The sequence below is a fragment of the Gymnoscopelus microlampas genome (genome assembly GCF_963454915.1).
Source record: "Gymnoscopelus microlampas genome assembly, chromosome: 12".
NCBI lineage: Eukaryota > Metazoa > Chordata > Actinopteri > Myctophiformes > Myctophidae > Gymnoscopelus > Gymnoscopelus microlampas.
In genome coordinates, this window is record NC_139949.1 from 4,037,833 (window position 1) to 4,051,405 (window position 13,573).

The 13,573-nt window shown below is 35.6% G+C and overlaps 2 protein-coding genes across 2 annotated transcripts in view; both read left to right on the forward strand.

The window, feature by feature from the left end:
- LOC311056925 (parvalbumin beta-like) overlaps positions 1-13,573 on the forward strand; it is a 523,075-nt gene that overhangs the window by 100,052 nt on the left and 409,450 nt on the right. The window lies entirely within an intron of this gene.
- On the forward strand, positions 7,630-13,089 carry LOC311056704 (heart- and neural crest derivatives-expressed protein 1-like; the record flags this gene model as incomplete). Its single annotated transcript, XM_084073511.1, has 3 exons — positions 7,630-7,882; positions 10,156-10,523; positions 12,994-13,089. The coding sequence occupies 3 exons, from the start codon at positions 7,630-7,632 to the stop codon at positions 13,087-13,089; spliced, it is 717 nt and encodes a 238-aa protein (XP_083929637.1).

Below are 13,573 nucleotides of genomic sequence, written 5' to 3' on the forward strand. Positions count from 1 at the left end.
TATTAACCCTTTAAGGCCGGGAAGGGAACGCATCTGTGTCATTTTAAGATTTCTTTGGCTATTCAAAAATAGCAGATCTACAAGCTCATAGCTTGGCACCGAGTGCCACGCTATGAGCTTGTAGATCTGCTATTTTTAGAAAACTCTTGAACATTTGTGCAACTCATTTTTAACTCAAATCTTTGCTTCTGGGGGTCCCTGGAACAAAATATTTTTAGATGGGAGGGGGTCCGCGGACAAATACATATTATTTTGGGGGTCCTTGACATGAAAAAAGTTTGAAAACCATTGAAAATATAGCAACATAAGTAAAAAAAAAAAATCAAAATAACAACTTTAGGAAAAAGAAACTGTTAGGATTTAGAAGACATTTGGTAAAATCCCCAGAAGCAAAGATTTGACTTAAAAACTTTCGTTTTAAAAAAGCCAAAGAAATCTTAAAATGACACAGATGCGTTCCCGGTCTTAAAGGGTTAAGTTAACATACTCTACCAGATTAGACAAACATGTTTTGTTTTTTTGGGAAGCTCATGAAGACTTTCACTATGCTATACATTTCAAACATAAATTGCTTTTTTGACTCTGAACTACATTTCTAAAGGGACTCTTGGGACCTACACTCACAAAAGATACATTATGATCTTCAAGCTCACCGCCATGCATTGTGAGGTGGTAGATCTGCTATTTTCACTATTTTGGACATTTCTGAAAATGTCCCATTTGTATTGTTATTGTTATTATTATTAGTAGTAGTATTATTATTATTTGGTTTTATTTGGTATTATTATTAGTAGTAGTAGTAGTATTATTATTATTTGGTTTTATTTGGTATTATTATTATTATTATTAATATTATTACCCTTATTATTATTATTATCATTATTATTATCATCTTAATTTTGTTACACTGTATTGGAACGCAGCAATGCATTGACGTTGAAAGGGAAAACGTTGGCTATACTTTGTAACGTGTGCCTTAGAATACTCTGGAGTATGTACTTGATATATGGGCCCTATACTTTCTCCATGGTGAAATATGTGCTTGGTGTAAACAGTGAACCTGCAGAGGAGGGCTTTTATGGAATACATTCTGCACTCACACGCTGACACCTCCTGATTTATGACTATATTTAGATAAGACGCGGCAGTAAATGCTTTCTAAATGGCGTCAAGGTCGTGTAATGTAATGGGATAATGTTTTTTCTGCTGGGGGTGCTGTTACACACAGATAAGGTGCAGATCAGATGTGTCGGTGTGTTTAAGGGGACCAACGCTACTTGACTGACTGGCACTGGTGGAAAAGTATACTAAGTGTATTTACTATAGTACTGTACTTAAGTACAATTTTGAGGTATTTTGAAGGTATTTCCAATTTTCAATTTTTTTTTACTCCTACTCCATTACATCTCAGAGGCAAATATAGCACTTTTACTCCACTACAAGTATTAGACATTTTAAGTTACTAGTTACTTTGTAGATTCAAATTATTATTACAAAACACACCTTAAAGGACAACTTCACCCATTTTCAACCTATCTTCATATAATTGGTCCTCACTAATGCTCATGATAAAATGGTACCATTTTTTTCCACTCTGTCTGTGTCTCAGAGGAGGGCTGTGGACAGTTCAGAATCCTGTCTACCAGTGACATCATCGATGGGGAATCCAAGCTAATAGAAACCACAGGCTTTCTATTCCTGGAAAGTTGCAATGCAATAATAGAAGCCATTGTTCTCGTGTTAATAAAAATCTAAATAAAAAATGTGAAATCTTGTGCCTAACGATGATGTCACTGGTAGACGGATTTCTGGACTGTCCACAGTCCTCCTATGAGACACAGACCAAGTAGAAAAAAATTGTACCATTTTATCATGAGTATTAGCGAGGACCAATTATATGGAGATAGGTTGAAAATCGGTGAAGTCGTCCTTTAACCACTTCAGCCTTAAACTGTGGCTATTTGAAAATAGCAGATCTACAAGCTCACAACATGCTTGTGCAGCTTGTAGATCTGCTATTTTCAATGAGGTTTTAAAAAATATAAAACTTGTGAAATGGGACATTCTGCATAATGAGTACTTTCTACTATTGGTACTTTAAGTACATTTGGATGCCAATACTTTTGTACTTTTACTCAAGTAAATGTTGAATTTTGGACTTTTACTTGTAACAAAGTATTTCTACATTGCAGTAGATACTTTTACTTAAGTAAAAATAATGTGTCAGTGCATGTGTTTAGAAGCTATACTTGACTGACTGAATGGAGGAATCAGGCTGTATACTGTATAGGCCTAAAGCTCAATACAAAGCACCAAAGCTGATCTGTTCTGCTCATGTCGGCGAGTGACAGCATGCACCGTTGTACGGAGAGGTATAGGCCTATAAACACGAGGCATAGAGACCACTGTTTCCCAAGCAGTGGGTCGGGGACCCGTGTATGGGTCGTGGACCAGTTTTTTTATGGGTCACGAGTAAATATATCATGTTCCACCCCTTTTCCTTATATATATATTATTCAAAAAGTTTAAACAAAAAAATGGAACGAAAGAAAGTTACAACTTCTTCACATAAAAACTATTCCAACATTTTCCAAAAGTATTCATAAATAAAATAAAAAATATATAATAATTTCAATAAAAAGACAAAAAAAACGTTTAAAAACTAGTGAAAATAGCAGATCTACAAGCTCACAACGCATGGCGTTGTGAGCTTGTAGATCTGCTATTTTCACTAGCCTGGGTCTCAGGCAAAGGTCTAATTTCTCTGTTGGGTCTTGTTGAGCTAAAAGGTTTGACCATACAGAGCGAGAGAGAGAGAGGGTGAGATAATACATGCACGCGCGCACGCGCCAGGCCCTCATGACACGAGAGTTGTTCTAGCCTACTGATAGGCCTGATGTTTGTTTGTTTGTTTGTTTACTTTCTCCACATGAAATATAGCCTAAACATGCCAATTGTATATAGGGTCCTTATCCGTAATTGATTGATTGAATATGTTATTATATATATATATATATATATATATATATATATATATATATATATATATATATATATATATATATATATATATATATATATATATATATATATATATATATATATATATATATATATATATATATATATATATATATTGGTCTAAAAAGATAGCACAAACAAGTCTTGTTGACTTGTTTCCATTGAGGTCCTATATATTCAATTCATCAACATGGAATAAACTTCCAGAAAACTGCAGTTGCTATACAATCATTATCTGTGTTCTTTTTTTATTTTAAGGTTTCTGATTAATTTATGTCTCGTGCTGCAATGTGTAATATTATCATCTCTTAGGATATTTGTATCTGTTTTATTTGCAACTTTTAGTCTATTTCTTTTTTTGTCTGGGCAAACTTTAATTGAATTGTTGCTGAAATCTGCTACCTAGTTATTAATGTGTAGAGTAAATTTGAAATGATATGGTTAAAACTACATAAGAACGAACACATAACATACACAGTGGTGGGAAAACTACTCAATTGCTTTACTTAAGTAAAAGTATCAATACTGCAATGTAGAAATACTCTGTTACAAGTAAAAGTCAGTAATTAAAAGTAAAAGTACTCATTGTGCAGAACGTCCCATTTCAAGTTTGTATAGAAATACTTTGAAAATAGCAGATCGACTACAAGCTCACAATGTGTGAGCTTGTAGATGGGCTATTTTCAAATGGTCGAAATGTATAGGGCTGAAGTGGTTAATATGTTTTGTAATAATAATAATCAAAATCTACAAAGTAACTAGTAACTAAAGTTTTCAAATAAATGGAGTAAAAGTACAATATTTGGATCTGAGATGTGGTAGAGTAGAAGTAAAAGTATTGGAAATTGGAAATACTCAAGTAAAGTACAAATACCTACATTTTACTCAAGTACAGTACTTAAGTAAATGTACTTAGTTACTTTCCACCACTGAAAATACAAATACACAAACACCACACGACGTCTCGTGGTATTTGTATTTTATTGGCGGTCCACGTGCGGAGCCATAAAGATGATCAATACAGATGATAGATAACGGTTTTCTCTCTTATCAATGCTGTTATCTCAGGGTCTATAAATAGAGACGGTTGGCTGCTCTGCTGCCATTCAGCATCAAACGACTTGAACAACATCTAAGGGCCTCATGGATAGGTTTATCTGTTAGGGTCTATACATCTGATACATGCAGGACAGCCTATTGGAGAAGGGCGGTGGTACTCAAATGTTTTACTCAAGTAAAAGTCGGGAATTCAAATTGACATGAGTAAAAGTACAAAAGTATTGGTATCAAAATGTACTTAATGTATAGGCCTACCAAAAGTAGAAAAGCTACTCGTTATGCAGAATGTCCCATTTCACAAGTTTTCAAATGTATGAACATCTTTTGAAAATAGCAGATCTACAAGCTCAAGTTGCAGGCATTGTGAGCTTGTGCGAATGGCTGAAATGTAGGCCTATATATGTAGGGGTGAAGTGGTTAATGTTTTGTAATAATAATCGAAATCTACAAAGTAACTATACGTTTTCAAATAATTGTATAGTGGAGTAAAAGTAGCCTACAGAACATTGGAAGTACTCCAGTAAAGTAAAAAAAAATACCTCAAAATTGTACTTAAGTAAAGATGCATTAATTTTGTTGTATGTAAACTGAACACAACATCCTAGAAAACTAGAAATCTGGAATAGACTTGAGTCCTAAAGTAATGGTATTCAAACATGAAGTATCATGCATATGACTTGATTAACACAATTTAAAGCACATTTTCGTAATGTAATCCCCTCGCACAAACATGTGATTATATGTTTGATGTCACATCGTCCTCTCTGAGCAACCTTAACTTATAGACTTATATAAATAAATACAATAATATCCTGATACAATTATATAAATCGTATCAGCTAAACAAAAAAAAGTAGAATTTCACTATTATGTTTCATTATACAGTTAAAAAACTAATTCAAACATTTTTTAAAAATAATTCTATAAAACAAAATGTAAAGCTCACAATATGTCGCAATGCCACATGTTGTGAGCTTGTAGATCTGCTATTTTCACTAGTTTGGGTCCTGGGCAGACAACTGTAACATGCGCGCGTGATTTCAACACGCACACCGACGTGCGTGCGCGCGGGTCAGTCACGCCAACAAAAAGAAGGCCTGTGTCAATTAAATGATCCCAAATCACCAATTATTACATTATATGACAATGGTTATTATACAGTATTAGGCTACAACTAAATGCCATAGAGGAGAACATTCTCTCTATACTGCTACAACATAACATATTAGATTAGAATGGCAGTCAGTTCATGATTACCAGTGGAAAGTAACTAAGTACATTTACTGAAATACTGTAGTTAAGTATCCTATTTGAGGTATTTTTACTTTACTAGAATAATTATGCCAATTTTCAATATAGGACGCTATTATACACAATACAACTCAGAGGTAAATATCGTAGTCTATACGTTTTACTCCTCTATAATAACATGACATCTTTAATTACTATTTACTAATAGCATTTCAATTTCAATTATACTTACAAACATACAAATTAAACTCTATTTTATACTTAATCGATGCAACAGCCGATCTACAAGCTCACGTCATGATGCATTGTGAGCTTGTTTAGCTTAGTTATTAAAACATAAAAAATAAAAACAACAACAACAACAACAACAACAACAACAACAACAACAACTAATTATGTAGCCTATGTGTGTATGTTGATGACAATACCTCTACGCTATACTTTTCTCAAGGCAAATGTTGAATACAGGCCTATTACTTAGTAACACAGTGTACCAGTGGTGGAAAGTAACTATAAGTACATGTATTCAAGTAAAGTTTTCAGGTACTTTTACTTTACTGGAGTACTTCCTATTTTCTTTTACTTCTACTCCACTACATCGCAGAAGCAAATATAGTACTTTTACTCCACTACAACTATTTAAGAACTTTAGTTAGTTTAGCTACTAGTTACTTTGTAGATTTGGATTATTATTACAAAACATACATTAACCACTTCAGCCCTAATTCAACTTTATTTGAAAATAGCCGATCTACAAGCTCACAACACTTGAGCTTGTATCTGCTATTTTCAAATATCTTTATACATTTCAGACATAATGATAACTTGTGAAACGGGACATTCTGCATAACGAGTACTTTTACTTTCGGTACTATAGCCTAAGTATGATTTGGTGAAAATACTTCTGCACTTTTACTCAAGTAAATGTTGAATTCCCGGACCTTTACTTGTAAACAAACGTGTTTCTACATTGCCGTATTGATACTTTTAAGTAAGAAATGTGAGTAGGCCTATACTGTACTTTCTTTTCTTTCTTTTTTTTTTACCATACTTTTACTTGAGTAGGCTAAATCAAATCGCCATCTCTCCTCCCCGCGGCAGAGCCCTGCGCTCTGATTGGCTGCTGGTCTTCCAGGCTGATTAGGAGTCCATATAAACGTGAGGCCTGGTCTCTCCAGAGGGTCAAGTTTCTTTAAACACCAGACCTATAGAACCAACCAGAGGACTTACAGATCGTTCAGATCCGACTTGGAGTTATATTACCCTTTTTATTTCTTCTTCTCCTTGGAGTTGCCACCAGAATGCCGACTTTGCAGAAAACGTGACCCATGTAGATCTGCTCTTTCAATTTGAATACATTTTAATGCATATGATACCTTGTGAAATGGGACATATTATTGCATAATGAGTACTTTTACTTTTGGTACTTTAAGTATATTTTGATGCCAATACTTTTTTGTACTTTTACTCAAGTGCATTGTCATCATCGGGGATTTAATCGATGCATAATTATACATGATGTATCATATTTACATTATCGGATGACTGAGAAAGAAAAAAGAAAAACGCGAGCAGCGGATGATTCTCTGCAGGATCCGTTGAGGCAGTCTGTTCTGGGGCGGAGAGACCGATCCATCCTATCTATTCAGGCTTCTTGGATAACTTCTAATAAAGCAGGACCGGCCGGGATTGAAAAAAAAAAAAAAAAAAACATCGATCGGATCACCACTTCAAAAGCATCGATCACCAATAATCAATCAAATCAAAGCCAAGCAGTTTTGCTGGGGCTGAGAGAGAGAGGGAGAATTCCCATCTCTTCGGGCTTGGAGAGCTTCCTAAATAGGCTACAAGGCAGAGAGGAGGGACCGGCTTGGATTGGAACTTTAACAGCATCGATCGCCAATAAATAACAATCAAATCAAAGCCAAACAGTATTATAAAGGCAGGACCGGCTGGTATTGGAACTTAAAAAAAAAAAAGAATCGATCGCCACTTAAAAGCATCGATCACCAATAATTAACCACTCAAATCAAAGCCAAGCAGTTTTTCTGGCGCTGAGAGAGAGAGAGAGAAGCCCGATCCATCCCATCTCTTCAGGCTTGGAGAACTTCTTCTACCGCAGGGGAGGGACCGGCTTGGATTGGAACTTCAACAGCATCGATCGCCAATAAATAATCGATCAAATCAAAGCCAGACATATAAAGGCAGAACCTGCTGGGATTGGAACTTTAACATCGATCACCCAATACTAATAATCGAATCGAATCGAATAATAATCAAATCGAAGCCAAAACCATCATGAACCTGATCGGGAGCTACCAGCACCACCACCTCATGCACGACACCTTCCCGTTCGTGCAGGCCCGCTGCCACCCGGGGGCCGCGGGCCACCAGGACCACAGCCCGGCCTCGTACTTCCAGAGCTGGGTGGCGGTGTCCAACCAGACACAGGCCGACTTTCACCACCTCCAGGGCCCGGCCGGAGGAGCCTCCTACCCGGCCGAGTTCGGTGGAGGGGTCGGCGGAGCCCCGGGAGTGGGCGCGCAGCACGGTAAGGCTTTGGATAGAGAGGTGTGTGTGTGTGTGTGTGTGTGTGTGTGTGTGTGTGTGTGTGTGTGTGTGTGTGTGTGTGTGTGTGTGTGTGTGTGTGTGTGTGTGTGTGTGTGTGTGTGTGTGTGTGTGTGTGTGTGTGTGTGTGTGGTTCGAAAACCTTTTTCATGTCAAGGACCCCCAAAAATGATATGTATTTTGGCCGCGGACCCCCATCTCAAAATATATTGTTCCAGGGACCCCGTGCAGGAGCAAAAGGTTTGAGTTACAAATGTTCGCTTTAAACATATATATTCAAAGATTCGCACAAAGTTTCAAGATTAAAAAAAATATATAGCAGATCTACAAGCTCATTGTGTGGCACTCGGTGCCACGTTATGAGCTTGTAGATCTGCTATTTGTGAATAGCCAATATTATTTTTTTTCCAATTACATTTCTATATGACTCTTTTGGATGCAAACCAGTGGTCTAGTCTAGTTTTTTTCAGAGGGTAGGCTATACCGTAATTATTATTGCGTCGTAAACTTACAAAAACATAACCATATAAATTAAGCACTTTAAGCCATATATTGAAATAGTGAAAACAGATACTATAGATATAAAAGCTCACGAAGCGTGCATTTTTAGATCTGCTGTTTTCACTATTTTTTTGTTTACTTTTTTTGGGGGGGGGGGGGGCTATTAAAAAGTAAATGCACTTGGAAATGTGTACCTTTGAATATAATCATGACTTACATGGGTATTATATTACTTTTGTCCAGCCACCATATATTTTTTTCTTTTTTCATTTTCTTCGTTTTTTCTCTCCATTTTGACTGTTTTTCAGCTTTTCTTTGTTTTGTAAAAGGGTAGGCGAACCTTTTTGGTCAGAAATGTGGTTATTTTTTTGTGCACTTGTTTTTCTTTTATTTTTGTATATTATATGAAATTGTAACTACGTTACCACAAAATTGACTGAAATTAACTAAATTAAACTAAACTATATATAGGCTTGGACACGGATGATGCAAATGCATTTTTTTTTTAAACGGGGCGGTGTTCTAAATCTCAATACATGCAATCACATGCCTCACTAGTAAATGAAATGCACTTAGTAATGTGTACCTTTGATATAGCATTTCCTTAGCCTATAACACTGTTCACTACAATTATGTGTTTTATTATTTCAAAAGATTTCCTAAAAGAAAAATACATTCAGAAAATACAAAGAAATGTCAAACATTTTTCAAGAGAATTTCACAACTAAAAAAATAACATAAATAAATAAACAATCTTTTTAAGAAGTAGATCGACAAGTTCACAAGCATCGATCATCCGCCCATTAGAATGTCAGTCAGTTTATGATTACCAGTGGAAAGTAACTAAGTACATTTACTCAAATACTGTAGGCTCCTTGTCTTAAGTACACATTGTTATTATAATACTTGCGTCCAATGTCCATCCACCATGTAGCCTAATATAGGCTTGGACGACGGGAAAGCATGTCATTTTAGATTTGAGCAAAAAAAAAGCAGGCTATTCAAAAAATAGCAGATATACAAGCTCTAGCTTGTAGATCTGCTATTTTGTTTTAATCTTGGCGATTTGTGCATATCTTTGCAATTACTATTTTAATGCGAACAGGGGTTCTTGACATGAAAACGTTTGAGCAGCACTGATATAGCAACGTATGTGTTGTAGAATCTGCCTCAGGTCTGAATGAGCGTCTGCTAAATGTTCAGATGGATGCAGCAGCACGGCCGTGGAACAACTGCTGTTTTCACTATTTTTGGAAAAAAACAGAATTTTTGTTTACTTTTTTTTCTTTTTTTTTTTGGGGGGGGGGGGTGTTCTTCTAAATTTCAATAAAGCACTGGATCGACAGTAAAAGAAAATGCACGTAGCAGTTTGTTATTTTGAATATATAGCATTTTCTCACTTAGCCTAAGTCACTGTTTCCTAATTGTATGGGTCGTGAGTAAATATGACCTTTTCCCACGTTTCCTACATTTAAATAAGAACAAAACAAAACAAGTTTCAACCAAAACAAATAACAACTTTTTATCAATTAAAAACATTTCCATCATTATTCAAAAGTATTTCATCATGAAATAAAATGAAAACATCTGATCATCTCCAAAAAATAAATAAATACAAAGTTGAAGAAGGACTTTTACTTGTAACAGAGTACTTCCACATGGCAGTATTGATACTTTCACTTAAGTAAAAAAAATGAATACGTTTTCCACCACTGTCTATATATAACACATCCATCCCATAATAATCACATCCAGGCATGGACGACGGCGGGCTGTCCTCGCGGATGATGCACGGCGGTAACCATGGCAACAACGGCAACAACAACAACAGCAACAACAACAACAAGCGTCGCTCGGCGTCCGGCGGGCCGAAGAAGGAGCGCAAGCGGACGGAGAGCATCAACACGGCGTTCAGCGAGCTGAGGGAGTGCATCCCCAACGTGCCCGCCGACACCAAGCTGTCCAAGATCAAGACCCTCCGCCTGGCCACCTCCTACATCTCCTACCTGATGGAGGTGCTGGCCAAGGACAGCACGGGGGACGGGGGGGTCCTCTCCACCGAGGGGTTCAAGGCCGAGATCAAGAAGTACGACAACCGGGACATGAAGAGGAAGAGGGAGATGGTAAGAGGGGAGTTTCTTTTACTAGACCATTAAGAACCTGAGGCGATTCTTAAAAATGTTTTCTAAATCCTAACAGTTTTTTAAATAGTTTTTTTGGGGAAAAAATAAAAGTAAAAAATGTTTCAAGATTTTTCAAAAACAGCCAAAGAAATCTATCCTTGAGCAGTGGTGGAAAAAGTACTCAAATGTTTTGCTCAAGTATCAAAAGTATCAATAACAATACTGCAATGTTAAAGTATACTCTGTCTCTGCAAGTCCGGAATTAAAAGTTGACTTGAGTAAAAGTACAAAAGGATTGGTATGTACTTAAAAGTACCAAAAGTAAAAGTACTAAACAAACATTTAATGTTTGAAAACAAATGGAAATTGGAAATACTCAAGTAAAATACAAATACCTCAAAATTGTACTTAAGTTCAGTACTTAAGTACTTAGTTACTTTCCACCACTGGTTCTCAAAGGCAGTGGTGTGTTCAGGTTTTTTTTCCCGGAGGTATAGCGATAATGGTCAATACGGGGCTATACGCTTGGCTATGAAAATGTTCTGCAGGTCACGGTCCATTTGGTTCCATGTGTACACTCTTATATAAATGGATAGATTAACACTGAGGATTTTACTAGATGTAAAATATAGAATATTTGAAAAATGGTGTTAAGTAATGCAATGTGAACATGCACTGTACATCATTATCAGACTTCATTTTATCCTTCAACTTTCTTGTTGATGCCCCAACGTGACTGGATACATTTTGTAGCAATTGTAGAAATGTTAGACCTTAATTGTCTAATGTTCAAGCATGTTCTAATCATGTTTACTGTAGGCCTATACTTAACATATATTTTCCCAACATTTTGGACCCAATAGCCAATTTTACATCGAGGTGCCCAGATGTCCCTAGTGCCCACCTATCCTGTTTCCGAAGTATTTGACATCGATTGACTCGATACACAACATTTATGATAGTCTTGATACACGGCTGTTTGTTTACAGCTGTGGGAAATAAACTGTTAAAGTCAATTTACTCAAGTAGGTTACGATTTTGAGGTGTATATAGGGTATACTTTTACTTTTACTTCATTTGAGTACTTCTACTCCACTACATGTCAGAGTGAAATGCTGCTTTTTACTCCCACTTGCTGTCATTATTTGAACACTTTAATTAGTTGTTACTTTGGCAGATTATTATTATTATTATTATTATTATTATTATTATTATTATTATTATAACATGTAGCCATTTATCACTATTTATGACTCTATTTATGACTCTGGCTGTTCGAAATAGCCAGTATACAAACTCAATACAATAACGACAGAGATATGAAAACGGTCTTTTGTTTATTCATTCATTCGTGTATTCCTTTATTTATATTATTTATTTCACTGTGTAGCTTCATGAGAAACCTATACTGCATTCAAATACCGGTAGGCTAATCTTAGGATAACTGTGATGCAGTCTTTGAAAAAAATAAAAATAAATATTATATATAAAACGAGTAACAATAAAAGTAAAATGAGATGAAATATTCTAGGTAAATAAATGTTACTGTAGGTTTTGTAATTCAGAGCAGTTAATCAGTCCTTTTGGAGCTCATTACCTTCATAAGGGAAGCATTTTAATCTGACACACTGCAAGAATCATTATTTTAGGCTGATTAGATCATTTGATTAGTGATATGGCTTTAGGATGATATTTGATATCCCTTTCATTTGTATCTGGTTATATACAGTAAATGACCGCATTAGCAATGTTTGGATGGAATTTTGGTCTAAAACAACTGTAATCGGCTAGTTAAATCGTTTAAAAGTAGTAATTATAGCATATCCTTAAACCATACCTAAGAATAAATATGACACATGGCATATTATTCTATTTGTATTTGACAATAATTATACAAATAGGACACTTTTATTAAGTAGACTCATTGATGTTTACATTGATATTTATTTGGGTACATTTTTTTTAATGTTCACTCTCATTCTGCATGATGTTGACAAACTGTATCATTTAAAAGAACGTGAGACGTGTGACAAAATGACACAAGTGTTGGTCCTACATATATTTACAATTAGGGCTATAATAATAGATGTCGTTATATTGTCCTTCCCGTGTAGAATGACCAGGTGATATCATTATTATTAATTTGCTGAACACAGCTGACTGTAGTCAAATGAATGAATGAATAAATTAAAAATATTTGCTTATAAGTGATTACTTAAAGAAGCATTTTGATAAGTTTGGGTTTCGGGCAAACACTTACATTCTGTTTGGGTCTCGAGCTGATTTTTTTAATAATAATAATAATAATAATAATAATTATTATTATTATAATAATTATTATTGTTGTTGTTGTTGTTGTTTTCCGTCCATGAGAGTGAAGGTTTATGTGTGTAACATTAATAATAGGTTTACAGTATGTGTAAGGGTTTACACTACATCCATAATATTAATAATGTTGTTCCATCCACAGAATGAAGGTCTACAGGAGTCTTTGGGGAACGAGAAGAAGTTTAAAGGACGGACAGGCTGGCCTCAGCAGGTCTGGGCTCTGGAGCTCAACCAATGAATGAAGAGGAAATAGATGTATATATTATATAAATATGTATGATAATAATAATAATAAAACCAAGCAACAAACATTCAGAGAATCTGTTGTTGCTGCTGCCTGAGGAGGAATATAAAGATCTTCTTTTTGAAAAACATTCTATACAAAAAACGTGCAATTCCGCGCAGAGCGCATTTCCACACATTGGACCTGTTATAGAAGAAAGCGCTGGTCAGCGCCAGGACAGGTAGGAGATCCTAGGAGCAGATGGTACCGTGAGGTGGGCACTATAGGGACATCTGGGCACCTCCATGTCAAACTGCCTATTTTTGTCCGAAATGTTAAAAGATAAAATATTTGGAAAATGTTTTGTAAGTAAAGTAAAGTATACATGATTGGGACATGCTTTAAACGTTCGACAATTAAAGGGGTAGTTCACCCCAAAAAATGACTTATTTTCTATCAATTACACACCCCATGAAGCCTTGATTTCATGGAGATTTTT